We start from the raw sequence: 27,333 nt of genomic DNA, 5'->3' as shown, positions 1-27,333 counted from the left end.
TCCTGGCTCATTTGTCTCACGGTCGTGCTGTCACCGGCACCTCCTCACTCTCCAAAGTGCACCGAGCGCGCGGAGCCGAAGAACGACAATGAACGAAAATGTCAATGTTTTTGGACCACGTCTCACCGATCATTCTCGAGGTCACGAGGTCGAAATAAGCTTTTTTTTTTTTTTGGTCAGGACAAGTAGTTTCGTACGTACAGGGGATGTGATCCATGGTTGTATTCAACCTTGCAGTTCTGGTCGGCGATGTATTTCAAAGCCACGTTCCGCTGAAGGGATCCTTCGCCGCAGGCGCGGGCGGCTTTTCCGAGTGCTGCTTATAATACGAGACGTTGCCATCGCGCCGGGGTCGGGCGGGAGCATCCTCCCCGCTCTAGTTGCTATAGAAACGCAGAGCCGATGCTTTGTTTTTTTTTTCTCTTCCTCCCTCAAGGTTTGCCAAGTCAAGCAAGGGGTTGAAAATAATATCTCTTTTGCGTTGGTATTGAATCCAATAATAATTTTTTGATTTCCTTTTTTGTACGAGACACACCTGAATACCAAAATGCTGTTTTTTCTACGACTATGAAGCTACAAACTGACATGTACAGGTTATTGTTATTGTTCTTATTTACGTACATTTTCAAATAATGCCATTCTGGAAATGGGATTCCAATGTGTTTTTTGACAAGCTGATAATTTAAATGACTTTTTCTTGCGTTGTTGGTTTAGTTTATTTTTGATATTTTTTAAATGGCGGTACGAAGTGTCTGTGTCGGTTGTCATATTGTGCTCGATGGATTAGCTTCTATGAGATGGGACGGGGATTCCCAAAAGCACCCCTACACCAGGGTCTGGCCTTCATCACTTTGCTCTGCTCAGGAACCCAAACACCCGTGTTCGGGTTCGGTTCATGTCCACGAAACACGAAGGGTACGAATAACCGCGCGCGTTCGCCGCGTCGCGATGATGTTTTACTCTGAACTCAAAGGGATGGTCTCCATGGGCCCAGGACTTAAATAACGCCTTTTTTTTATTTTGAAATGTGCTCACGTCCCAAAGCAGAGGCTTTGAACGGCCGCCGATGGATGAACGAGCTCCTGGTGTTCCGATGCTGCCTGGGAATCCGGCTCCTGGTTTTACTGTAGAGCCTGCGTATTGCATGAGCTAGTCAAGTTGTTGTTTAGACGGTGATGTAGTTTGAAGTAGAATTAAATTATGTGTTCTAATAATTAACTGCGTCGTGGCTTTTCATTCGTCTCGTTGTTGACAATCGGTCATTTCTGAATAAGTAACAAGCGATGCTCAGACCCAGTTTTCCGATATTTTCCAACCACCACAATCATCTCCGACCATTATCTAATCAAATGTTTTAATATAGTGGTTCTAGATGTGTGATCCAAAAATTTGTTCCGGTCCTATATACTATATGTACTATAGTATACTATAGTATACTATATATATTATATCCACTTACTCTTGATCTCTCAAAATATTTTTTGTAGTGTACCAAATTTCCAATGCCGTGCTTTCCCGTGGAGAGTGTGGGCTGGAACTATGAATGTTAACTTTTTTTTAACAAACCAATCCTAAGCCCCGCCCCTGTTTTTTAATGCTCCAATCACAGCTTGGCAGCCACGGCTACTCACCATACACGCTGCCAACTCTTGCATTCGGGCCATTCTTTTGGAGGCCATGTTATAGGAGAACCGGGTCTAATCCGACAGCGGTGGCCAGAGATGGGACAATTTTCTAAATATTGAGGTTACAAATAAAATAACAAAGCATTTTTTTTTTTTACATGTGAGCTCGAAAAAAAAAAAACCACGTAGCGAGGGGGTGAGCAGTGCGAGCCCCCAAGGACACTGAAAGCCGCTCTGCCCTGTATAGGTGTGGCTGTGGGAGGTAAATATAGGGATGACGGCAGTATAATTACAGGCAACAGCTGGTGTGATACTTTTAGAGGGCTGGGCAGTCCCCTTCCCTATCACCCGCTTATAACCCCCACACCTCCCTCATATCCTGAGCTCTCTCTCTCACTCACACACACACACACACACACACACACACACACACACACACACACACACAAAACATATTCTCTCAACTCGCAGGAAATGCGACTTTTCATCCATTCATCCGTGGAATGGTAATTCACCGCCTCCCCTCATCCCCCCTCTGCCTCCTGTCATGTATGTCAGCCCGCGAGAGCACGTATGTGAGTCTATTTTAATATGCACCGGTGTCCTACCTTCGTGCGGCCCTCTTGTCACGCCAAGCCACACGCCGGTTACCACAGTTAAGTGGTGACAAAGCGGCCACGGCAGATAATGACTCCAGACCCTCTAGATTAAAAAAACAAAACAAAAAACAAGCGCTCCACTGCACAACGTTCTGACCCACTCCTCCCAATTTGCAGCGAGCTTAACCAGTGGAAACCACAATCACACACACCTATGCACACATATGCGAATGCATCTATGGGCCAAATCACATTGCCTTGATACAAGGAAATTTAGAGTGGACACCGACCATAATATTGGAAAATAATGTTGCCATGTCTTAAAGTTGGTGATTTTCATGGAGCCCTGATATCAATACACAGTAGGTCTTAACATCTAAATATTGAGGTTTAATTTGTCTTTTTCTCTGTCTGCATCTACATATATCTTGTGTGTAGTGAAGTACACAGAGTCTATCTGCGTTCCCTGAGCTTTGCTGGGCAACTATGTAACACAACTCTAGACCTGGATTTAGCAGGGTCTTAACACCGGGCCCTGGGGCAGGGCAGCACATCAGGATCACACTGACATGGGATCATTCTGCTCTGCATATGTCACCAGGACCCACAGAGATGAGTCCACAGTGGAAACTCTTGACTCAGTACCAACCCTGGACCAGGATAAAACAATACAGAATGCAATAGAATAGGAATACGCAATACATGAGGACAGGTTAGGATATCAGAGAACAGAGTTGGACAATGACAAAGTACAATCGATCACAACATTAGACAACTGAAATATGTACGCCCATTGGTGATGCTCCCGGGGAGGATGGAAACCTCCAGCCCCTTAACCCGGGCAACCCGCGGCCCGAGGACCGCGCGTGGTCCGTGGACCCCCGCAGTGGGGCCTGCCAAACGGATGATGAAGAAATGTATGCATGTATTCAAAATGAATTCCTAAAAAATAGATCTCATATTTCAAGACAGCGCAGGTTTTAATTCAAACCAATCTTAATGGCCATGATTTTGGGTTGAAGGTCTGCGGTTTTGAAATCCTTATGTAGGAAGTAACCAGCCCTTTCATTCCCCTAATCCTTATAAGGCGCTTTCGCACCGCAGGAAGTTTTCTTCCTATCTGACACTGACCTTTGACCTTTTACCCGATGGGTATCAACGATTCCAACTATGATCAATGAAGTATCCTAATAATAACACAATGTGTAAAATGTATATTTATTCTGCGTGTCTCTATTCATCTTATCTACGCTCCTGTCGTGATTTGATTAACTCGACTCAAAAATAGTTCTCAGCTCTTATCGCCACAAATCCACGAGGGTCCTGGATGAAACACAAACCCTGGAATCTCCCAGGACGAAGGTTCAGGGGGGACGGAAGATAAAGGAGTAGAAGAAGGAGTGAAGCTGCGATGGACCGTTGATGGATAAAGAGGGAGGGCACGAATAGAATGGAGGGGGGTTTCCGCTCATTTCCCAAACAGGCAGAGGAGTCATTTTACCCCCACCCTCCCCACCCACCCCCCCACTGTATTTTTAGCTCGGAGAGCCAGAGATCCCGTGTCGCTCTTTATCCTTCTCTAACTCTTTTTCACCGCTCTTTCTTACCGACTCTCTTTGCCTTTGTCTGTCTTGATCCGTACATGCGCACACACACACATTTCATCGCCGCCTTCGCAACTGATCCACGTTACCGTCCGTACATTGCACACCCTGAACTTCCATAGCGTCCCACTTTTTGGTTTGATTTGATCTTGAGGATAATGTGTTATATTCAACAAAGGACAGTCAATAAATGCGTAGAAGATTTGTTGAGGAACACACTTCAAAAAAATTTGCCATCAACCGCTGAGTCCTCAATAATTGTAGATGGGAAGGATTTCCTTCACGTGCAAACCTCTAAAATGTCACATCGTCAAAATGCAGTGCATGACACCGCCCTAGAATCCCACCTCTCTCTACCCTCACCTCTCGTTTCTCATTCTCTCCATCTCGAGACGTTTTCCCTCAGATTTCCCCCCCTTGCTCCCGCACCCTCAATCCATCCTCTCCTCCCTCCCCTCCCCTCCTCTCCCTCTCCCTCTCCCGGCGGGTGGGCGGGGCCTATGCGCCATCCCCGGCCGGTTTCAGGGCGAACCACGAGTTGCAGAGGGGTGATCCCGGTTCCCCGTCGCCCTCTCTTTCTGTCTGTCGGTCTCCCTGTCCGTTAGAGGGGGTTTTCTCCTCTCTGCTCCTCTCCTCCGGGGTCCCCTGATGCCTCAAGCTTCCACCTCCCGCCGCCTCCTCCTCCTCCTCCTCCTCCTCGGTCAAAGAAGTACTCGGAACCACCACTGAACGTGGTCTTCCTCCCCGTTGGCTCTTTCCAGAACCCTTTCCTCCTCTCCTCCTCCCTTTAACGTTCAGATCCACTGGGCTCTTCTAAAGAGGGCCAACCGTCCCTACACCCAGACCAGCCGACGCCAACCAGTACCAACTTCGCCGACATGACGGACAAGCTGGGCATGCCCGCGGGCAGCGGGGACGACGCCGGAAGCATCATGGCGCTGCTGGAGCGCGTGGCAGGCATCATGGACAACGTCCAGGCCACGCAGCAGCGCATGGACGACCGTCAGCAAGAGCTGGAGAACGCGGTGAAGACCATCCAGACGGATGTGGCCAAGCTGACCAGCGACCACGCCGCGACCAGCTCGACCGTCCACCGGCTCCTGGAGAAGACCCGCAAGGTCAGCTGCCACATCAAGGACGTGCGGGTCCGCGTGGAGAACCAGAACCTGCGGGTGAAGAAGGTGGAGGCCACCCAGGCTGACCTCCTGGCCAAGAACAAGTTCAGGGTGGTCATCTACCAGGTAGGAGGACTAAGCCCACTTATTTATAACTTGAACATAAGACAGAACACTGTCCACTTTCCACATGCTTAAGTGGGTCCCCTATATTGTTCCAAAGTAAATCGAATCTATCTAAATCTAATCATAGGGCAGACAGCTCTGAAGAATGAAACTGTGTTTTTTTATGTATGACTTTGATGTCGGAAGGCCAACTCTGTGCCAGGTAGTTTTCCATCGGGGCGTGTCCGGTTAGAGCAATGCCGCCCGTTTCCCGAAAGCCGTTTCAGCGGCGAGGTTCGTATCGAATCGAGAAAGTCTAGCTCTACAGCTAGACGCTTGACAGTCGGACGATGTTTTGGAACGGGCCACATCCATTTCCGCTGGGCTCCGTCACGCTCCACCTAATCCAAACCCAGCAAATACTACCATTCTCTTTTTAAACGGATTAAAATGGATCAGAAAGAGGCCGCGTATCCGGGCTGTGCGCTCCGCTTTTATCATTAAACGGCCTTCCCTCAGAAGTACGATCTATCTATCTTTGAGACCCGGGTCTCACCGGCGGCCGGAGATAAAGATGCTCCGGAATCCCACGTTCTACCGTTTAGTTTTGGCGTCGGGTTGCCGCCGTTGCACAGTGAAATGTTGCGGCCGTCGACGCGACTCTCAGTCGTTTCTGTTTGTGAAGGCGGGTTTACGGACGGCGTCGGTTTTCGACCTCGCTTCGTTTGCTCTTGTGTCGTTTCGAAGGGCTAAAGATAGCCGCACGCAACGTGGACCTGTTAAAATTTTTCGGTGGGGACAGGCACGCGCACGCACACACACACACACACACACACACGCGCGGAGATACGCTGAGGTTCATTTTACCTCGTCGGCCTTCACTTAGCAGCTGCTTGCATGATGGTGACCTGGTTATTTTAGCCCTGGCTGGACCCAAGAGAAACATTATCCACCCACCCCACCTCCCACCCACCACCCCACCCCACCCCCGCAGGGCTACTTCTCAGATCTGGGCCACGTAGAACACACTTCCAACTCAAATCCGTCAGTCACCGTTTTGGCTGGTGTGTATTGTATTTCATACACATGTGGGATTTCGGTCGATGCCACGAGACCCTCAAAACCTGTCTACCATATCCGACGTTGCATCCCGGGTCCAGGTGTTTTCAGTTTTGCGCGTACGAAGATAACACGCGCTCATCCGGGTGACCATATTACTATTCTAGTACTCATTCCACGTTAAGCGAGGAGATTAACATGCTTTACCAGAAACCGCCGTGTCTATCACGGCAACCGCTGATGCCAAAGCTTCACCCACGGATACTAAACCCTTCCTGGCACAGAGCCAGCGGCAGAAGGCCGGTCAGAGAGCGGCGGGTGATGCCCGAGCCTGGAGGCCAATTTGAGCAACATAAATGTGGGAATCTCACCTACTTTGTAACACAAGTTAAAATCAGTTAAAGGCTTAATGGAATTGGATATAGTTCATAGGAAACACTATAGTTGCCATTCCGCTACAGGGAACAGCAGTGTAATTAGTTCTGTTCATTTAAGGTATTACTCAATGGAAATCTACTTTAATCCCTTAATCTGTTAGTTTTGCAGCTCGTCATTACTTTGTATAATAAATACTGACTAATAAATACTGCATGTGCCAATTCATTTGTGTCCATACCAGCTGATCGGCGACACACTTGACACACAGCAGTTATTCTGAGTTTTCGAGCCCCTCCTTATATAGTTCTCTGTAGTCTCCCTCCATTCATCTCGCTCTCATGTTGCCTCCCATACCTCCGTATGGGTATAGGTCCAGTATAGGCAGTTCTGCTTTGTGTGCCGGTTGACGGGGTAATGCGGGGCTTAGGTCCAATAAGGTGTGGAAGACCTGATGTCTAGCCAGATACTGATGATGTCACGGGGTCATGACCACTGCACGTGTGTCTCCTACAGCAGATATCGAAGGAAAAAAAACAAAACAAAAAAAAAACTTTAACAAAGTAAAACACATATAACATATATCGTTTTTTGTGACATTTTTGCCCTATGGAACAGATTGATGTAAGTCAGAAATAATCTCCTACCATCTGTGTTTTGCGATTACCACAATGCATTTGACCCGGTTACATCTTAGCCACGAGAACTAATTCTATGAGACGGTAGATTGGTTATTTGGACAAACGATTTTACAATTCTAAATACAAGCGACAGAGAGCAAACCAAGTAATGATCAGTCAGTTTGGCTTAAAAAACCTCTCTCCGACCACAGCGAGATAAAACCTGGACCCGGTCCTGGAATGTCAGGATGTTGAGCTAGTCCAGCTGTGACAGGTTTCGAGTGTTGCTTGTCTGTAGACGATGTTTGTCGTGCCCCCCGGTGTGTGTGTATCGCTGTTATGACAGTCATACGTACAGTCAAAGCTCAGGAAATGTCAGAGATACGTTGCATCCTTGGGTCCACATCAGAGATAAAGCTAAAGCTGACAAGAGGACAAAATATATTTAGGTGTGTTGACATAGAAAAAAAATATTGCTCCATCACGTGTCGTTTTCTGTATATTTGAAATGCTCTGAAAGCGGCTGTCATTGGATTTATACCATCTTTTATCCATCTGACACCCACTTGAGTGAACGATTATTTGCAACGATTCCAGTTTTTCTTTTAGCGTGAACATATCCCTTGATCTGTCAAACGGGCAAAACGCGTGTTCTGTGGTTTGTCTTGTTGGCCTGAGATTCAAGGAGGAAATGAGGATTAGTGTCACACACATATCACAGAGAGAGTCATGCGCGGTTCGCGCGAGGCCCGGCTTCTCAGAATAGTTTTGCTGAATGGAGGCAGCAAATCAGTGAAAGGTAAAAGTGTCCATACCGCGCTGATCCTAGTTAACATCTATTATTAGAAGCCTTGAGCGTGTTCGCCCTGAGGGTAAAAAAGCTCTTTCCATTTTGGATTTGGTGGTTTCCCAAAGCCTGGCCTTACAAATAAAACATATTACATCCAGTTTACCGAAAGTAACAATTGCGCCACGATCTTAGTTATTCGGTTGCATTTCCTCACCTACAGAGTTTCTATTGACAGCATATATAGAAAACTCTACAGCAGTGGTCTCAAACTCAAATGACCTGGGGGCCACTGGCCAGGTTGTCTTCTTCTAGGGGGCCTTTTTGTGTGGATTCATTAATCATTGTGATTTGAAAACATTTATTTGAGGGCCAGGTACATCAATATTAATCACCATGTAGCAGGCCACCTCGAATTGTCTCACAGGGCCGGGTGCGGACCCCCGGGGCCTGTGGTTTGAGACCCCTGCTCCACAGCCTTTTTCCAGAAATTCTGCAAAGCGGCGTGTCAGTCAGCGCGCAGCTCTCTGCCGATATGTTTAGCTCGGTGCGCGGTATCACAGACGTGCGCCGAGCATCGGGGACAGGTGCTGCCGAGTATTTATAGAAAGAGAATTAAGTCGTGCAAGTTAACAGGCACACTCGGAGGTAGCGCGCTAATGTCACTTGATTCCAGGGAGTAATTAAACAAGCTCCAAACTCATTAACTCAATAATTATCAAGTCAAGAATTGATATTAATATATATTATAATGGAAACATTTTAACCGTGATATTGCAATTTTATACTTTTTGGTAGCACACCTTTTTGACCTGTGAAAGAAAATGAATACTACTGAATGAATGCAATGAAATGGATTTGATGAATGAAATGAATACAGTGATCGCTTCTGGCAATTTGATTGTAATAGAAAGGTCGGACACAGCTCACTCCTTCGGACATTAACACGTTGATGTCCGGCCAAAGCCTCTTCTGACGCCCAATGAAATAACCGCCGCCGACACTCATTCATTGACCACTGAGCCGAGAGGGCGTGGGCTTCCTCCAGCGTTCCCTCTCTCCTGGAGCACTCAGCGAACTGCAGAATCAACCTGATAAAAGTGGGTCAGAAAGTTATATCCGTGGATATAAATCAATAAATAACACCGACTAGGTTTAAAACTTGAATGCGGTTGACGCTCCCCTATAATGAATTTATTGAAGTTCAAGATATGCCATTTTCACATCGTTGTCAATACAAGTCATTAATTAATTGCATTGTGTCAACTCCAGATACTTTTGGTGTTCTGCGCTTGAATCCAACCCCGCTGCTGCATTCAAAGCGGCACACGCCTCACCGGTGTGCGCCCCATCGATGTGACAAGAGCTGTTCGGTGTAAGATTTGGCATTTCTCGTGTTTTGAAAGGACCAGTGAGGAAGGGACCGTTTCCCCTCCGAACCAGGTAGACCGGGAGGAGAGGCAGCGGCGCCTGAGGAGATTCACTCGCATCTCCCTCGCGGCGCCCCGGACAGATCAAAGCAGCAGGGCGGCCAGGAGGGTCATGCAGCATCCACGTGTCACTACCCAGAAGCCCTGGCGGTGTTATGATCTGATTTTGGCGCATAACTTGTTTGTGAACTTGTAAAATGTAATGTTTTATTAACATGCTTTGGCTCAGTCAAAATGTATCCGGCTACCTCGTCAATCTGGTGAAACCGGCTACACTAACACAGGACTGTTCTTGTGGATCTTTCCATCTTGCGCTGTGTCGCGTTGCATTCATAATTAAGTATTACATTTCCGAAACCGAGGAGTCTTTGGGAAGCGCGAGGATAAGTCATGAACACTCAATCTCAAAATCAATAACTCTGAGTCTCCACAGTTTATCGTGGTCTCATGCCCGTACGTCGAACAGGTGCTACGGATTCTGATGCTATTCTGTCCAAATAAAGTCATTTCCCTGCAATGCTCAACTGTCTTTGTCTTTGTCTATCAACGCTGATTCAGAAATAACATTTTGGAAAAGCAACATTCATAATAAAACATGGTCAAACCCAAGTTACTGCTGCTTAAACTACTTAAGTCAAAATGCATTGTAATCAATGGCAAAACCAATATGCAATCACATATAATCACAGAGTCAAGTCACAAGTTACTTTCATCCGTAACGGAATATGTTGGAAGGGTTTGTAATTGCATCCTGGGTTGCAGGTGGGCGAGGCCACTGGACGGTCAAGCACATTCCGGGGTCCGTCCGTAGCCCACGCCGATTAGGTTCTGAGGTGTCATGTTGACGAGACGGAGTGAGCTCGGCCCAGTGACAGAGACGTGAAGGGGCAGGTCGGATAGAAAAGTAGTCAGGGGTCTCGGTCCCTTCTACGCCAAGTTTCTATGGTTTTTACGCTCTGAATAGGTTTGACGATAGGAATTACTGTCTGTATCTATTGGTATTGGCCACAGTGGCTGGCTTTGGGAACGATGTGCAGAAAAACGAGTGGTTCTGATTTTGTCATTGGGCGCCTATTAAACCCCTGACTTTGAGCCTTCCAAGAAGCAGAGGATGCTGTCGAGTCCCTAGCAAATGAGTAAATCGAGAGTTGCTTGATAACGTTTTGAGGATCAGCCCCAAGGCGGATGTTATGTTCTGGTGACGTTCCAAATATCTGGTGTTCTCACTAACCCGTTGCATACCCATGTCTCTCGTGTACAGTATATTCCAGCTACCTGATGGTGTTTATGAAGTGGGAGCCACCTGGTCCCTTGGTGCTTTCTAACTTTTTCCTCTCTCTGGTTATTTCATTTATGTATTGAGATGAGTTCATCATTGTTGCCTGTTGATCCGTGTTCCATGTTTTTGGGATACTGGGCGTGGTCTCACCAGAATGTTCCCATTCAACAGTAAATCTATTGACTCATATCTGATATGTCTGGTGATACTCTGGTGTAGCTGACGGATGATCATGATGGGTTTTTTTTAAGTGCCGTTCTTGCTTGAATGCAGTTCTCCGAGAACCCTCACCGAACTCTCTTCCTCTTCTCCTCCAGGGCGAGCAGGAGGTGAAGTCCGTGGCTCCGGGCGACGAGCCAGCAGAGACCGGCGGCAGCGGAGCCCCCGCCCGGGCCGAGGTGGAGCCGGACAAGTTTGAGCTTCCTCCGGAGTCGGACGAGGAGTACATGGTGGTGGAGGAGGCCAACCCCGCCTCCGCCGGCCGCGCCAAGAAGGCCGGGCTCACTCGCATCGAGAGCTTCAAGGCCACGTTCTCCAAGCAGAACATGACCAAGACCCGCGAGAACCTGGGCACCAAGGCCAACAAGCTGGGGGAGCGCATCGTCTCGGCCGAGAGGCGCGAGAAGATCCGCCAGTCCGGGGAGAGGCTGAAGCAGTCCGGGGAGAGGCTGAAGGAGTCCATCGCCAAGAGCGTCCCCGCCAAGCTCAACCTGAAGAAGGAGAGGACAGTAGCGGAGGGCCAGGAGGGAGCGGAGGGAGGCTCGGACGGGGCGATGCCCGTCCCTCCTCCCAAGGGGCGGAAGGGCACCCCGGACGTCGCCAAGGAGGCCACGGATGGAGGAAAAGTCGACGAGTCTGAGGTTCCCATGTATGACATGAAGCAGCTGTCATAAAACACGGGACGTCAATGTCGCCGGAGCAACGGCCGCCCACATTTTTGTGTTTTCCCAGGACTACCGAGACCACAAAAGAGAGAATGAAAGAGTACGTGTTTTTAGGGTCAAAAGCTCCCTGGCCAAGTTTGATGGAATTGAAATAAGAGCGACTCTCTTTTTTTTCTGTTCTTCACTTGAAAGGACATCGAGGCGGGACGTGACATAGGAAACGGGCCAGTTACAGATCCGACGACAACATCAAAAACCAAGCAGCTGAAGAGACATCATGAGACATTGTTCCTCTATCAGACACCGGTTATTTTTTTGTTTTGGACATGATGTCAACAGATCATTTCAAACAGCACATATTTATTCAGCTTTTTTTGTTTGTTTACAATACACTCCCAGGAAAAGTAAAATCCAACGAAATGACCATAACACGCATATTGCAGAGCGACTTTGAAGATTTCCCCCATTATTGCATGTTGATCGACGTTGAAGCGGGAGGAGATCTGCACTACCTTGTACAAGTGACTGTAGTTCTAAGGATGTGAGAGAAGGTTTCGGGTTGGGAAGAAGTAAAGCCAGAGTTTTGCACTCAGTAAAGGTGAAGTGTTTTGTTTCGTTTGCGAAAGAGCGGATTGTACTTGTGTACGAGACACGATCGGATATTTAGATATTTTGAACAGAACTCAATCAGCTGGTTTCTGAGGATGACGAGAAGGTGTCGAAGGCTCGACGGAGATTAAAAGCAACCGCTTCCCTTTTTCTGTAAAAATCAGCTCGTAGGAATAGAAATCGCGGCGATAATGTTCTGAGATAGTTACACAGGTTTCTTAGTTATTGTAGGAGTTGTTTAAGGCGGGGTGGTTTGGGGGGCGGGAGTTGCATGACTGAAGTAAGAAAAAAATGTGGGTATTTTGGGACGGACTAAGCGTGAAGAATTAAACTTCTAATTTCTTAATGTTAAGAGATGCTGCACACTGTGAAACCGACTCCACAGTGTGACTATGTGTGTGTGTGTGTGTGTGTGTGTAAAGAAACCTTGGGTCCTTTAAAAGGCGCTATATAAATAAAAGCCATTATCATTATTATTATAATAATTATTATTGTTATAATTGTTATCATAATAATAACAATAAAGTTATTATTATCGGAATAATAATATTATTAATAATAATTATTATTATTGTTATCATAATAACAACAATAATAATTATTATTATTCAAACAATAATAATAATAATCGTTATTATCTTTATTATTATTATAATTATTATTATAATAATAATTATTATTATTATCACAGTCAGATTCTCATAGAGGAGATGTTCTCCATATTTATTCTACTGAGCTCAGTTGCTTTTTAAATCAAAGCCGATTGTATAACCGTGTTCAACTAAAAATAATCCCAATCTACATTGCAAAGGCCCCACACATCATGTGGCAGCATTGCCAAGTGCCTTTTTATTTTTAAGAAAACAACCTTGCACAACACCAGCGAACATTTCAAAGAGTGTCGGTATGATGTTCCCCAGAATAGCAGCTGATATTCTTCACGAGGGACTGGAAGAAGTGGAAGGAAGTGTGGCGTGACAATTGAATAAAAAAAAAAATGACGAAAGATTGTGTATTTGTAGAATTAGATGTATATATAATTATTTTTACGTCTTATTCATTCTAAAGTCATCACTGTAAAACTGCAAGAGATAGCCTTGATAGCATAACAGTAACAGGTTTTTCATTAACCAGTGACTTACAAAATAAATGGGGTAAAACAAAGTAGATTGAATAATTTTGACTAGTTTGATGCCGAGGGAGGCTGTTCCAGCATCATACGCTAAGTTAAATTGTGATATATTATAATAGACAATTCAGCTTTCATGATATTGTTCCAGTGAAATGTAATTAGGAGTATCAAAATGATCATTAAGTTTCATTAAGGAACTTGTCAAAGTCAAGGTATCAACCCAAATACACAGCCAGGGATTTAAGAAAATGAGGCTGAGGATTAAAATTGAGGATACGAGCCCAGGTTATAGGTCACACATCGTTTTTAACTATTTTTAAATGCACCGCCCACCATTCGTTTTACTGTCTTTGAGACAAAACGTTATTTCTTCAAAATGACGGGAATTCATATCAGGTATGTCTGAACTTTATCTTTATGTTCCGCTGCTGTGAAGACATACTTGACCTCAGGGACTTCATCTCATCTTATCTCATTTCATCTCATCTCATGTTATTCCATCCCAAATGTGAATTTTATTGTTGATTTCCTTTTTGTGTGTGTATCCGCCCATGCCTCATCTAATTGACACTATTTCATTACAAACTGTGGCAAAATCAGAAACTGTGTCTATATGATGACATCACTCTTATTAAATAAACCCATAAATAATAATAATAATTAGAACTAATAACTTCATTTTCACTGCCATCCCCCACCCCATCCCAAAAAAAAACACAGACACACACACACACATACACACACCCTCATTTGCAGTCGCAGAGCAGGGCGGTGCCGCGCAGCGTCCAGTGGTCGGGCTGCTGGGTGGTCCGCAGCATCAGGGGGAAGATGTAGGTGAGGTCCGTGCGTCGGGGCTTCTTGTAGACAGGACAGGAGTAGAGGCTGAGAGAGGCCGCGCCGGGCGGGTGCCTTCCATCCGCCGCGCCGGGCGGGTGCCTTCCATCTGCCGCGCTGGCGGTGCTGACCGCGTAGACGTGGACCACAGGCAGAGGAGTGAAGAGGACCTGGAGGTCAGAGGTCAATGTACAGTAAATGTGATCCCTTCAGCAGCCTCTGAAGGAAGCATAAATCTTTCATAAATTGAGACATCACAAACACCACATCACATCATAAGAACATACAGTACATTGTATTCAGAAGAAAAAATGACTAAAAAGAGGACAAATAACAACGATAAAAGAACATAATTTGTCTTTTGGGGGAAACAATTAAACAAAAAAAAAAACACTGAATAAATAATAAGCCTTTTGTGACATATCCCACACTAGCGGTTCTGGACCCTTTTGGACTCAAGTTCCACTTTAAAGTGGGACTTTCATAAGTTTTATTACAATTATTATTCAAATACTAATTATAAAGGAAAAATCCGCGGAGTAGGATTTCCCACAATACAGCGAACAACCATTTTATCTCAATGATTTAATCAAGGATGATATTTCATATTATGGTTACAAAAAAAGCGACAGCACAGAAAATTATCACACACACACACACACACGAAAACACACACACACACACACACACACACCTTAGGTGGCGACTCTGTGAGCTTGGCGTTACGTTTGTCCCATCCTGCCCCGTCCAGGAAGAGGCCATAGATGTAGACTCCGCCCACATCCTCTGGGGGCGGAGCTCCGGCGTCCTCCCTCATCATCCTGGTGACGTCGTTTCCGAGCACCACCGTGTCCAAGGCCCATCCCTTCGACAGGTTGGACCGCGTGGTCTCCTGACGCATGGCTGTCAGGAAGCCCTGGAAACACGACGTCACGGACACAGAAAACACACACACACACACACACACAAACGGGAGGGGCTGTAACCTTCCACGTTACAAATGTTGACCACCAATATCACCAGAGATTAACCTGTGTGTTTCCAAAACGGTACCATCAAACAAAATAAAGGCTCTGTGACCCTCACACGCCTTTCCGGGATCAGTGGGAGCATCCTCCTCCCGTCTCACCCACCTGAGGGTTGAAGAAGCCCGTCAGCCAGAAGTGGTTGGGACGTCCGCCGGAGATCCAGGAGCTGAACTGCTGGTTGCGGTCCAGCAGCTCGGTGAACCAGAAGCCCAGCGTGGCCGAGTCCCAGCTGAGACGCAGCCACAGCGCCGGGATGCGGGCGTCGTACATGCAGTCCAGGGCGTCGCGCAGACCCTCCGACATGATGATGGTGCCTGGGGGAAGAGAAAGCGAGAGAGAGAGAGAGAGAGAGAGAGAGAGAGAGAGAGAGAGGGGTACCGAGGAAGTGAGGATAGAAGGAAATGGTCCAGGGTTTGAACAAATGCTTGACATAGCTTTGCAGAATCGGTTCTCTGGGACTACAGCATCGACAGACAGACAGACAGACAGACAGACAGACAGACAGACAGGCAGGCAGACAGACAGACAGACAGACAGACCGATACTTACGGAAATTGCTGAGTTACATCAGCAGACATCAAAACAATAGGTATAAGTAATGAAAATGAAAAATAGTAAAGTTGCCAATGTACAATGGTCCTAATCATTTACTATAATGAAAAAATGTCAATATACAAAAACATTTTTTTTTTTACAATAAACAAACAATAAATCTCTGTCAATAATTCACATTTTGATAATAGGAGGAGATTGTGCAAGTTTGCACAATATATACAGAATGTACATACAAATACGTGTTTGTGTGCGTTTGTGTGTGTTCTCACTGACCGTCGATGGCCAGTTTGAGGTCGGTGAGCGTGCTCCGTACGACGCTGATGATCCTCTGCATGCGATCCACTTCCTGTCTGAGGAAGATGTTCATTGGCTGGAGCGGACCCATCTTCTGGAGTTGACCTCTGACCTAGGACATAGAAAAAAAAAGCATTGCACCCTCACACAAGTCTCAAAGCCTTTCTTCGGAAACAAGTCAGCATGTCACATCATTTCCTCGCCACCTCGTGCGGCACGTAGTCGGGCGGTAACTTCTCCAGCATTTCGTCGGCCAGCCTCTGAGCCGTGGCCTCCCGGGTCTCCCCCGTCCCTCCCCCGCTGTCCTTTGGTTGGATGTTGATGATGGTGCTGAGCGTCTCGTTGGCCAGGTTGGTCTGGTAGGTGATGTCGGCGTTGGGATGGAGCCCGAACACCTGGGAAGAGCCAACGATTAAGTTATTAATAAAGAGAGAGACCGGAACCACCGTTTGTCACGGTGGTTCCGGTTCCGACTCAGGATCCAGATTTGTCCTTAGTTATTGACTGATTGGGATTCATCACCCAAATTGTTTACAGTTATGTTATCCACAGTGCCTTTGTGCATGTAAAAAAAACCCAAAATGAAGCCAATTAACACACTCAATTAAATGCCTGTATTATCGTATACAGCAGATAACCAGACAGTCTCTGAACTATTGGAGACAGGTCTTCAGATTTCATAGTGGTTCTTCGAACACCACCACGCCACCTTCGAACCTCGATGATTTGTAGGATCAGAAATATCGCTCTTCAGTGAATTCATGTGCAAAAGTGAAGATTGGTGACTGCTCCTGAGTCAGTCGTCACGGCTGACCTCGGGCGTGTCGACCAGCGGCAGCGTGTCGATGTGCTGCTGGTAGTCCTGGACCGTCTTGGCCGAGCCGGGGACGCCGTAGCCCTTGTAGAAGCAGAACTTCTCGTAGAAGGTGTTCTCGCTGAACCAGACCCGGGTGAAGGTGTTGAGGAGATGCTTGTCCAGGTCGTCCGTCACCCTGCCGCCGTATTGGACCTCCCCTGGTCAAAACGGAAGAGCGGAACTCATTTCCCCGAGCTGTTCAGGAACCCCGCTCTCCGTCTCAGTGCGTTTTAATGACGGGGGCGGCCGCGCGTGGACGGTTCTCACCCAGCATGTAGCGCAGGCAGGCCCAGTTGACCCCTTGTTTGGGGTCCAGATCGTCCAGGTGGTTCTGAACAAACTGCATGCTGGAGGTGAAGTCCGCCTGGTTGAACTCGTAGGGGATGTTCCAGCCCAGGGGTCCGAATTTACGACGTTCCTAATGGAACGGGGAGATGGAAGGATGGAGAGCGATGTAGACAGACAGACAGACAGACAGACAGATAGATAGATAGATAGATAGATAGATAGATAGATAGATAGATAGATAGATAGATAGATAGATAGATAGATAGATAGATAGATAGATAGATAGATAGATAGATAGATAGATAGATAGATAGATAGATAGATAGATAGATAGATAGATAGACAGACAGATACCTGCACTGTGGTGTGAAGGAAGGCCACAGCGTACAGCAGAGGTTTCCACTGTGGCAGGTTTGTGATCTCCAGCTGTTCCTGGGTGACGCCACCGTAGGTCCTCTTCAGCCCCGCCTTCATACCTGAGAAGGCATCATGGTGCAGAGATTCACGGAGGACGTCATGTCACACAGAACACATAGAGGTAGAGACAGACTCATTATTCGAATGATCCAATCGGTGAATGAATTATGATGTAGAGATAAATGAGTGAATAAACCGCTTTACCCAGAGGAGGCTCGTTGGTGAACTTGATGGAGGACTGGAGGAATGTGATGGGGAACCTACCGACACGCACACGCACACACACACACACACATAGGCATCTTATATTCATGATCATTTGGTAGGTACAGTATAATAGGGAAAGAAATGGCCAATATATTTTCCTTGCTTGTTCACTGTATGAAAAAGCTGTGGTACATTAATAGATCATTATACATGTATATAGAGAATCCTCGCAAGAAAAACCTTAAATTGTTCAGCCAATATCTACAAACATAACATAAAAGAGATAGAAAATTATCAAAGAGAGGAGTCTGATATTGTGCTGTATCTCAAAGGAAATCCATTATTTTTATGACGTGGATTTTCAGAGGCCAATATTGGAAATCTCTGCAATGGTATTTGTTCTATCCCTTATTGCTCTGTGACTCCAGGCGGCATCAGAGGTCGGGACTCACTTGGGGTGCACGTCGGTCGTCAGCCACACCCGGAAGCCCTCCTGCACGCTCTCAGCCGTCGCCGCGGTGACAGACTCCAAGAGCTCGTCCAGGAAGTCCAGACCCAAGTGGCAGTTCTGCAGGAGGAGCCAGCCGCCGTCCGCCATGCTGTGGGCCAGGAGCCTGCGAGCGTGGACCTCCTGGCCCTGCCCCATGGAGATGGGCCTGCACGGCGCCCCCTGGAGGCAGGACGATCGTAAAGGTACCATGTGAAAGACCGATGACATGAACATAACATTTTCTTTTTTCCACGTTGAATTAACTGCTTCAGGGTAAGCTCTGAGCTATCATGTATTTGTAATAAACACTTTTATTTTTGTTTATCGGCAATTTATTTTCTGTCCGTTTATATTTGTCTCCATCCAGACATACACTGACTTCCAATCGTCTTTTTTCCTTTATTTCCTTCCATCCATAAATCCGTTCATTGCCTTTTCCTTCCTCTCATCCAACCACCCAACATCCCATCCCACCTTGTTCTTGGCCAGTTTCTCTATGTTCTCAGTGGGGTCAGAGCCCATGGACAGGAGACAGACCATGGGGGTTCTGTTGTCGCTCTGGGACCACATGACCTCCAGGTCCAGCACCAGCCCCTCAGCGTACTGTGGACCCAGGGACTCCGAGATGTAGCGCCGGGCCTGGGACACACACATTCAGAACACAGGCCTGTGTTCAAAAGCCTGTCGGCGAGAAGATGGTCCTTACGTGGATACTGTCCACAGCCTTCACACCTGAGCGATTGTTCTGTCCGGACACCAGCTGCGGATCAGGAGCAGCTTCCGGAAGGTGTCCAGTCCTTCCTGGTACCCATCGGGCAGCGGGGCGTCCTCGGGTGCCGGCTGGTCGAACCAGGCTTTCCAGACGCGCTCATTACGGCTCACCTGGAACACACACACACACACACCCACATAATCCTGTCTAGCAGGTGCTTGTATAAGCCAGTCGCCGTCGATGTGTACGATATGGATCATCTACCTGACCGAGGAGCTGTGTGAACGGCGGCAGACTGGACAGCTGGACCAGATTTAGCCAGGTCAGATCCAGGATCCAGCGCCGTGGTTTGGCTTCCACTGAATTCAGGTCCAAAGCGGCTCCGCCTACTCGCACAGAAAACACCGCGATGTCATCCATCATCAGCTAAACTATTCCTGGCTGTGTCAAAACTTTAATTATAGAAGCTATTATCAGATTCTGATAATCTGCTCTGATAATTATGCCCCCCTGATAATCAGGCCGTCTTCCAATTAACATATGCCCATGTCCTGTTCAGTCTGAGTCTTTCAAAGGGTGTTTTTGTTCAAAGTCACAGTTAACAGTCTGATATTGTTTAAATTAACACCCCAAAGAACTCCAGCACCATTTCATTGAATTTATTTTTATTTTGATTTAGTGAAGTGATGATCTGTATTTTCCATCTAACTTACTTCAAGATATATATATGTATATATATATATATATATATATATAATATTTGAGAAATGGTAAATATCATTTCACATTGTTGAAGGGAGTGCGAAGTGGATGTTTAAGACCTTTGATGAATGTTTGGAACTCGTTGTGGGAGATGTTTCCGGCCTGCAGGTCCATCTTCAGCGCCAACAGCAGAGTGAAGAGCAGCTTGTCCCCCTCATACAGGCCTCTGGCTGTGTAGCAGTACACCTGGAGAGGGGGAGAGGGAGAGAGAGAGAGAGAGAGAGAGAGAGAGAGAGAGAGAGAGAATGAGAGAACGAAAGAGAGAATGAGAGAGAATGAGAGCGAGAGAATGAATGAGCAAGAGAGAGAGAGTGAGAGAGAGGAACGGAGAGAGAGACAGAGAGATAGAGAGAAAGAGGACTATTGGAGGCTCAAAAATGATATATTCAGTAAAAAATATCATGATCCAAAACCAGGCATCTTTTTTTGTTGGTCGCTTGTGGACATAAACTATGCAGAGAATTGGCCAACCCTCGAAGATCAATAAAGTTCCTCTCCTCTTAAAATATATGTCTGACAGTAATATTAAGCCCTGTTTGTCTCCACCTGAAAGGTCAGGAACTGCATGATGTTGCTGATGCGTTTGGCGGTGATTTGGGATTTGGCGGAGCGCTCCATGGACGAGTCGAAGATCCCCAGGAACTGCCGGAGGGAGGTCTGGTACATGATGTTCACCAGAGACATCTCCACGATCAGGAAGTAGAGGATGCTCCCCCTGTTGGCCACCGGGCGGTACTCCTCCCTCGCCTGGTTGATCTTCACCTCCGTGTCGGCGGCGATGCTCAGCTTCTCGCTCACCTGAGTGGGAGGAGGAGGGGAGAGGAGGGGAATGGAGAGGAGGGGAGGGGAGAGGAGAGGAGAGGAGAGGAGGGGAGAGGAGAGGAGAGGAGAGGAGGGGAGAGGAGAGGGTAGGAGAGGAGAGGAATGGAAAGGAGGACAGAGGAGGAGAGGAGAGGAGAGGAGAGGAGGAGAGGAGAGGAGAGGAGAGGAGAGGAGAGGGGAACGGAGGAGAGGAGAGGAGGACACAGAGGAGAGGAGAGGAGGACAGAGGAGGAGAAGAGAGGGGAGGGTAGGAGAGGAGAGGAATGGAAAGGAGGACAGAGGAGGAGAGGAGGGGAGAGGAGAGGAGAAGAGGGCAGAGGAGGGAAGAGGAAAGGAGAGGAGAGGGGAGGAGAGGAGAGTTGGTTTCAGTTTCATTTGGCTCCTCTTGGATTCATTGTCAGTACAAGAACTAAAATACTAAGAAACAAATGATGATGAAATAAAATAACTCAAATGCCAAGACAGATAATATAAAAGTATAAGGACTAAAATACCAAGATAGACTAAATAAAACACCCCCCCCCAAAAAAATTGAAACTCGTGATAATCTTGTCATAAAACGACTCCCCGCTGAGTTCCACAGGGAATCCAACCCCCACCCAGTCACCTCCTGGGCGGTGGTCTTGGTGACCCTGAGGACCTCGATCAGGGACTGGTCCTCCACCAGGGAGCCCTGTGTGCTGGTCAGCCGGTACAGCAGCCTCTCCTCCAGCTCCTGCATCCTCCTCTTGTTGGACGTCACCTCCTCCAGGAGGTGAACGCGCTCTGACTCCAACTCCTGGCAGGAGGCCCAGGGAGGGAGAGGTCGGGGGAGAGAGGGAAAAGAGAGAAAGAGCATGGAGGCGGGAACGGAAAATGCGAGGAAAATGATGTAAGGGAATCTTTATTATCAATTAGTTTAGCTGAAAATGATGACGATGGGAACCCACATTTGAATAACTGTTCAGAGCCTTGCTGGACACTTCACTATTGAGAAACTTACCACTCTGCTGCAACTTATCACTCTGCTGAAACGCAGTCCAATGGGGCAAACGTTTACGCCTTAAAAATACATCAAATCGGCTTTTTGAAAACTTTAAACTTGCATTATAGTCACATGCTTTAGTGTATTTTTTTAACATGTTTTTAATTACAGTAATATCACATTTTATCACGTCAGTTGCTGTTGCCAGAGCACATGCAGAGCGCAGCGTTGGCTACAGTCGGTGGCCAGTAGGAAGCGTCGCAACTTCCTGTTTCTAGTCTCTTACGTTTCTGGAAGTGCAAAAGGGTAAATAAAAAAAATCCTGAAAAACCTGATAAAATACACGGTTGGCAACCAATTTTTTGGTTGATAAGATATAAAAAACGTCGGGCTATATTGTGACTATATTTTGACCTTTTTTTCCAGAATGTTTGCCTCATTGGAATGCAGAGTGGTGAGTAATATCCCAATAGTAAAGCGTTCAGCGAAGTTGTGCGATGAGCAGTTATAAATGATGGACATTTTAATAGACTTGATTTGAAAAATTGCAAAGCTATCCTTTAATAATAAGACCTCTGTAAGTCTGACAAAGCTAACGAACAAACCGGCGACGGCATCTAACACGGCGTCGTTTCTCGTCTCTAGCCAACTGACTATCTGACCTGCTTCTCGATGAGGATGACGCGTCCCAGGAGCTGGTCCTCCAGTCCCCTCTGGGTGACGGTGAAGTCCACCACCGCCGTCTTGGCGCTGACCTCGGGACTGTAGGCCGGGTTGGCCAGCTTGGTGGTGATGTAGAGGGAAAAGCCCTTCATCACGTCCACCTCCTTGTCCCCTGCCTTCACCTGGCAGGGAACGGGGTCAGAGGAGAAGATCAGAGGGAGAAGGAAATGCTGCAACGGTGGGGATTTGTTTGGTAAAATTCATAAACAAGCTATCGAAGCATAAAAGCATAAAAGCCTACAATGAATTAAATGGCAACCAGTGTGCCGTTTGATTTCCGTTGACTTTAGCCCTACTGTCACATTGCAGAAATATGTAATTATGACAATTATAGATCATTTTCACCAGCATTACAACTATCGTACTGAATGAGGGGTGTTAACGTCCTACTTTATAGGTGGATCCAGACTTAATATAGTTCTTGTCCAGTATGTTGTCCAGGACGGGGTCCAGCTCCTCTCCTATGTCCTCCAACAGCAGGGGGCGTCCTAGAGACAAACTGTCCTCCAGATGAGAACGGAAGTATTTATGGTTGAGAGACGTGACCTGAGGAGGAAACGGGGGAAGAAATTCATAAAAAAAAAAATTAAAATTCCAGGCGAGATACCTTTCCCGCCTGAACTATTTCACGGCCGCCGTGTCGCTCCCCCCACCTGCAGCTGGTTGTCCTTCTCCCGGGTCTTGATCCAGGTCTTGCCCTGGCCCTGGGGGTCGATGAGGAGAGGGTAGCGCGACGCCTTGGTCACCACGATCCCGTTCTGGATGGAGAGGTCATCGTTGGGGAGACCCTGGAGGCTCCACTCGCCCACCGTGGTGCTGTCCACCAGCATGCCGATCACGTTCACATCCTGGGAGATAGTTACTTAATTGTTAGTTATTTCTTTAAGAATGACTTTTTAGTTCATTGGTTTATTAGAATTTGATGGTTTATTCGTTTGTTGGTTTCTGAATTGGTTTATAAAAGGTAGTTAGGGATGAGTTAGTTAGAACATCAGTTAGTCTAGGCACTAACATTAAAAATCATAAACAGCCTTTAATTGAAGGTCAGAGTTGTATTAGAAATTCAATTTAAATTTCAGTTGATTGGTGTTTAAATGCATATTATTTCACCTAGGGTTTAATAAAGTGTTTGATCCGATCTCATCTTCATGATTATTTTGCTTTTCAGTGCATTTGTTGCTCAGCCAATGAGTCAGTCAGTCAGTGAGTTGGTTAGTCAGTTAGCCAGTCTTACCTGGCTGTAAGGTATGTGTCGCTGGCTCATCTCCGTCTTCCACAGGTGGAGCAGCAGGTTCCTGTATTCCTGGTTGAAGGGACCGGCGTAGGACAGGAACCCTGTGGCCAGCAGGACGTCTCCCACAAGCCTCTCAATCTGGCTCTGGAACAAGGCGCTGCTCTCCGTCCAACGCACCTGGAAGATACGGGATTACCCCGCGGATGGACGGATGGTCGGCTTTGGGATAAAGAAAGGCCTGGTGGAAAGAGGACAGAGGAGGAGAGGGAAAAGCGCCTCTACCTTCTCTCCCCCCAGTCCGTCGATCAGGGCCGTAGCGTTGGCCATCTTGTTTCGACAGGCCTGGGCATCGTCCTGCAGGTCCTGCTTCTCCCTCATGGCGGCGTCATACAGCGCCTAGAACGTTATATTCGTGTAATTTATTTTACGAGGTGCAAGTACGGCAATGAAACAAACACAAGAGAATATGTAGTCGGGCTGAGCGATATTGACAAAATCAATTATCAGTACCTTTTAGTACCTCAGTGTGGATCATTTGACGATATTTTGGGGTGTGTGTACCTGCACAGCATCCAGCTCCTGCTGCTTTGCATCCAGTTGTTCCTGAGCTTTGGATAACTCTGCCTGGGCTACGACCAGGCGAGCCTCTTGCAAAGCCAAGTTTGCCTGAGAGAGACGGACGGGCAGATATTAGGGTATTTGGTGTGTGCGTGTGTGTGTGTGTATGTACAGTGCGTGTGTGTGTGTGTTTGTGTTTGTATTACCTTCAGTGGCAGCACCTCCTTGTTGATGGAGAAGAAATCGACCATGGCTTCGGTCCAGGAGCAGAGTCCCGCCACATTGCCACAGATCCTCTTGGCCGACTCCAGGTTATAATCCTCCATGCTGAGGTACGGAGCCAGCAGCTCCACCACCTCCTCGGTGATGCTGTCCTGCATCACAAATACACACGCATGCACACACACACACACACACACACACACACACACACACACACACACACACACAAACGGTTAGTAAACACACACTGAGCAATCGAGGAAAAGCTTTCAAAACAAGATTAGTTGGCATTATGTACATCCAGAACAGCTGCATGTAAAATATTGTAAAATTTTAAAACAGCTTTCAAGTTTTTCATGAGGACACTATATTATGAGGACAAAATGATGAGATTACAGTATGAAGACACTAAGTGTCCTCACAATCCCAGTGTCCTATTAATGCTGATGGGTATTCTTTTGTACAATACAGTATATTTATACCAAAGGCTCGCTCACACACAGACACACACACACACACACACCCACACACACACGCACATACCCACACACATGCACACTCGCACAGACACGCTGGGGGTTTTCCCTTGTGTGAAGCTTGATATACTGTAGGTTCTCAATGATACATACACTAATCCTTCACTTAGAAGGTATGCTGCCATGTGTGTCTACGTACGTGTGCGTATGTGTGTGCATCTGTTAATCCCGTTGAAATCCAGTGATGTATTTGTGCCGCCATGTGTGTGACGTGAGCATACTTGTCGTCATGCCGATGAAAGATACCACTATGATACACACTCTTATAGATGACCTTGTTCAGCTGTTCTCTTACCCCTGCAGGGTAATTGTGTGTGATCGTGTGAGCGTGTGAGCGTGTGTGTGTGTGTGTGTGTGTGTGTATGTGTGTGTGTGTGTGTGTGTGTGTGTGTGTGTGACCTTGCTGAAGTTGAGCAGATTGCTGAGGAAAGCAGAGTTCTGCATCAACTTCATGGCCTCTCCCCAGGAGGGGCGTGGGCACGGGCGCTCGGGGTCAGGGGTCACCGGGTCCACCTGACCAACACACACAACATCATCAAACTAATTACCAATCAATGAAAGAAGAAGAGAGGTGAAACAAAGGAAATTAAAAAAATAAAATTAAATAAATCAAAAATGACAAACAAAACAAACAAAAACAGCACATAAGGGGCAAAAATGACAAAACAATTACCTAACTCCTCAACTAACGACTTCTACATTTTTAACCTTACAAACGCCCTGGAGACGAGGGCGTGGCTATATGACACTGAGTTGGCCATCTGATGATATACGAAAGAAGAAGAACCTTACAAATGTAGGGTTAAGAGTCAATTGTTTGAATTGGTAGAATATCGCACTGCTGCTCCCACGGGCAGCGGTTCAACTAAACAGGTAGTACACGGAGGTTGGGGGTTCTACTCCCTGTCCCCTCCCTCGGTCGGAAAGAGGCCAACCTTCTTCTGGAAGAGCAGCAGCACGGCGTCCATGATCCTCATGATGAGATGAGGAGGCTTCCCCAGCTTCCTCACTGTGGCGATGTCCGCTGGTTTTATGGTCTGGAGGCGGGAGGTGGAGAGAGAGAGAGAGGGCGACAGAGAGAGAGAGAGAAAGAGAGAGAGAGAGAGAGATTGAGTCTGAGAGGAGACTTTGAGAATTCACTTAACACACCTTGAAGGGCGCGTGCGCCAGTCTACCTGCAGGGCAGCCTCTGCGGCGGCCATGGCTGGTTTGGCCGCCTCCAGCTTGGACTCTGCTGATGATTTATCAACGCCTATCTCCTCCACGATGGCTTGGGCCTTATCTTTCACCTTCTGGACCTGCTGCTTCACCTGGGGGGGGGGGTGGGGATTGGGGAGGTTTGAGGATATAAAACGAGGAAAATAAAATGAGATTGGTGGTATTTAAGTAAGAGGGGGTTTTTTTTCACATAGATGATTTCCTGGATTTACATATGAATGTGTGTCAGACCTGTTCGGCAGCCTGGGCCTTAGCAGTGACCTCCAGCAGTACCCCTTCTGCCCTCTGGGAGGAGACAGCGAGCTCTTGCTCTTTTAACACCAACTCCTTGGAAAGCTGGTTCACCGACTGCTCGGCTTCCATCAGTTTGGAGAGACCTGCAAGGCAAAACCAGTGTCATACGGACCACATACGAACGCTTCCATCTTCGCAAACTGCTTCATCTATTATCGGGTGGTCGGGCGTTATTGGGCGACATTAAATTGAGGAATCTGTTTCGACCTGTTTCTAGAGACTTTCGAGAGGTAAAACAGTCGCCAAGAAAAATGATGATGACTTAATTTCCGTCGCCACCTGTTTTCATGCGCTCGGCCAGCATGCCCACGTGGGCGATCTTCTCAGAGTAGATGATCTTGTAGCCCTCGATGAAGGACAGGTAGGATTTGGGCGTCACGTAGGTCTGACGGCGGAAACGCTCAAAATACTCCGTGCATTTCTCCGCCACCAGGTCCTGGAAGCGGAGGTGGTTAGGGTGGTTTGGGTCGGGGAGGGGGAGGGGTGTTCCCAATGATTCTAAACATTTCTAAATTAGAAAAGCGCTGCGGTGTCTTTTCACATAAATGTCTCTACCTGGAATGTCCCCATGGTTTCCACCACACTGCGCCTCACTTCGTCCGAGCAGCGGATGTCGTGGTACTGAGACAGGAAGTGGTGCGACACGGCCACCAGGGCATCCCGCGGCCACCGCTGGAACCAGTCCACCGTGCAGCCGGAGATCAGCGCGGGAAACTGTCAGCACGTGAGATCAAAACTCTTCAACTTTCAAACGCCTTTTGTAAATCGAGTCCTTTAATCATGCACCGCATGCCGCCATACCTTCAGGGCCCGTGTCCGGAACTTCTCCCCGACCGGCGAGAAGCAGAGGACCACGTGGAGGTTGCGGCGGACGCGGGACAGGAAGTAGTCGTAGAGGTTCTCCTGGGTCGCCGGGCAGCGGGGGAGTTGGCGCTTCATGGCGGGGATGAGGTCCTGGGTGATTTCATCCACCTCGTCGCGGGCAAATAGGTTGGAGACCTCTCCGCTGGCCAGGACATTGTTCATGTACTCTGAAGAGCAGAGGAGGGGAAAGAAAAGTTAGATATCAGCTCTGAAGCATTTGTTTTGGCAGCAA

At 47.3% G+C, this 27,333-nt stretch overlaps 2 protein-coding genes across 2 annotated transcripts in view; one reads left to right on the top strand and one right to left on the bottom strand.

Moving 5' to 3' along the window:
* The first annotated feature begins 4,334 nt into the window (after window positions 1-4,334).
* Window positions 4,335-13,097, top strand: cavin4b (caveolae associated protein 4b). The gene is made up of 2 exons (XM_080020332.1): window positions 4,335-5,069; window positions 10,916-13,097. Exons 1-2 carry the CDS (start codon window positions 4,707-4,709, stop codon window positions 11,489-11,491), a joined length of 939 nt encoding a protein of 312 aa, XP_079876458.1. The 5' UTR covers window positions 4,335-4,706; the 3' UTR covers window positions 11,492-13,097.
* Window positions 13,098-13,969: 872 nt separating this feature from the next.
* The window catches only part of dnah5l (dynein, axonemal, heavy chain 5 like), a gene marked incomplete at both ends in the record, with an annotated part of 47,633 nt that continues 34,269 nt past the window's right edge, over window positions 13,970-27,333 (bottom strand). Inside the window, 30 exons of the mRNA XM_080020433.1 lie at window positions 13,970-14,227; window positions 14,752-14,973; window positions 15,191-15,399; window positions 15,914-16,046; window positions 16,141-16,329; window positions 16,749-16,948; window positions 17,058-17,208; window positions 17,433-17,554; window positions 17,700-17,755; window positions 18,155-18,372; window positions 18,667-18,831; window positions 18,925-19,074; window positions 19,169-19,290; window positions 19,726-19,852; window positions 20,213-20,464; window positions 21,096-21,266; window positions 22,115-22,297; window positions 22,566-22,721; window positions 22,829-23,023; window positions 23,410-23,586; window positions 23,692-23,805; window positions 23,971-24,075; window positions 24,174-24,341; window positions 25,125-25,238; window positions 25,661-25,762; window positions 25,901-26,035; window positions 26,175-26,320; window positions 26,517-26,673; window positions 26,793-26,951; window positions 27,039-27,268. Of these exons, the coding sequence (XP_079876559.1) occupies window positions 13,970-14,227; window positions 14,752-14,973; window positions 15,191-15,399; window positions 15,914-16,046; window positions 16,141-16,329; window positions 16,749-16,948; window positions 17,058-17,208; window positions 17,433-17,554; window positions 17,700-17,755; window positions 18,155-18,372; window positions 18,667-18,831; window positions 18,925-19,074; window positions 19,169-19,290; window positions 19,726-19,852; window positions 20,213-20,464; window positions 21,096-21,266; window positions 22,115-22,297; window positions 22,566-22,721; window positions 22,829-23,023; window positions 23,410-23,586; window positions 23,692-23,805; window positions 23,971-24,075; window positions 24,174-24,341; window positions 25,125-25,238; window positions 25,661-25,762; window positions 25,901-26,035; window positions 26,175-26,320; window positions 26,517-26,673; window positions 26,793-26,951; window positions 27,039-27,268 (4,886 nt within the window). The remainder of the gene's footprint in view (window positions 14,228-14,751; window positions 14,974-15,190; window positions 15,400-15,913; window positions 16,047-16,140; window positions 16,330-16,748; window positions 16,949-17,057; window positions 17,209-17,432; window positions 17,555-17,699; window positions 17,756-18,154; window positions 18,373-18,666; window positions 18,832-18,924; window positions 19,075-19,168; window positions 19,291-19,725; window positions 19,853-20,212; window positions 20,465-21,095; window positions 21,267-22,114; window positions 22,298-22,565; window positions 22,722-22,828; window positions 23,024-23,409; window positions 23,587-23,691; window positions 23,806-23,970; window positions 24,076-24,173; window positions 24,342-25,124; window positions 25,239-25,660; window positions 25,763-25,900; window positions 26,036-26,174; window positions 26,321-26,516; window positions 26,674-26,792; window positions 26,952-27,038; window positions 27,269-27,333) is intronic.

This window comes from Zeus faber (genome assembly GCF_960531495.2).
Source record: "Zeus faber genome assembly, chromosome: 19".
NCBI classification, from domain to species: domain Eukaryota; kingdom Metazoa; phylum Chordata; class Actinopteri; order Zeiformes; family Zeidae; genus Zeus; species Zeus faber.
Note: the sequence above shows the minus strand (reverse complement) of the source record. Positions and strands in the feature narration are given on the sequence as shown.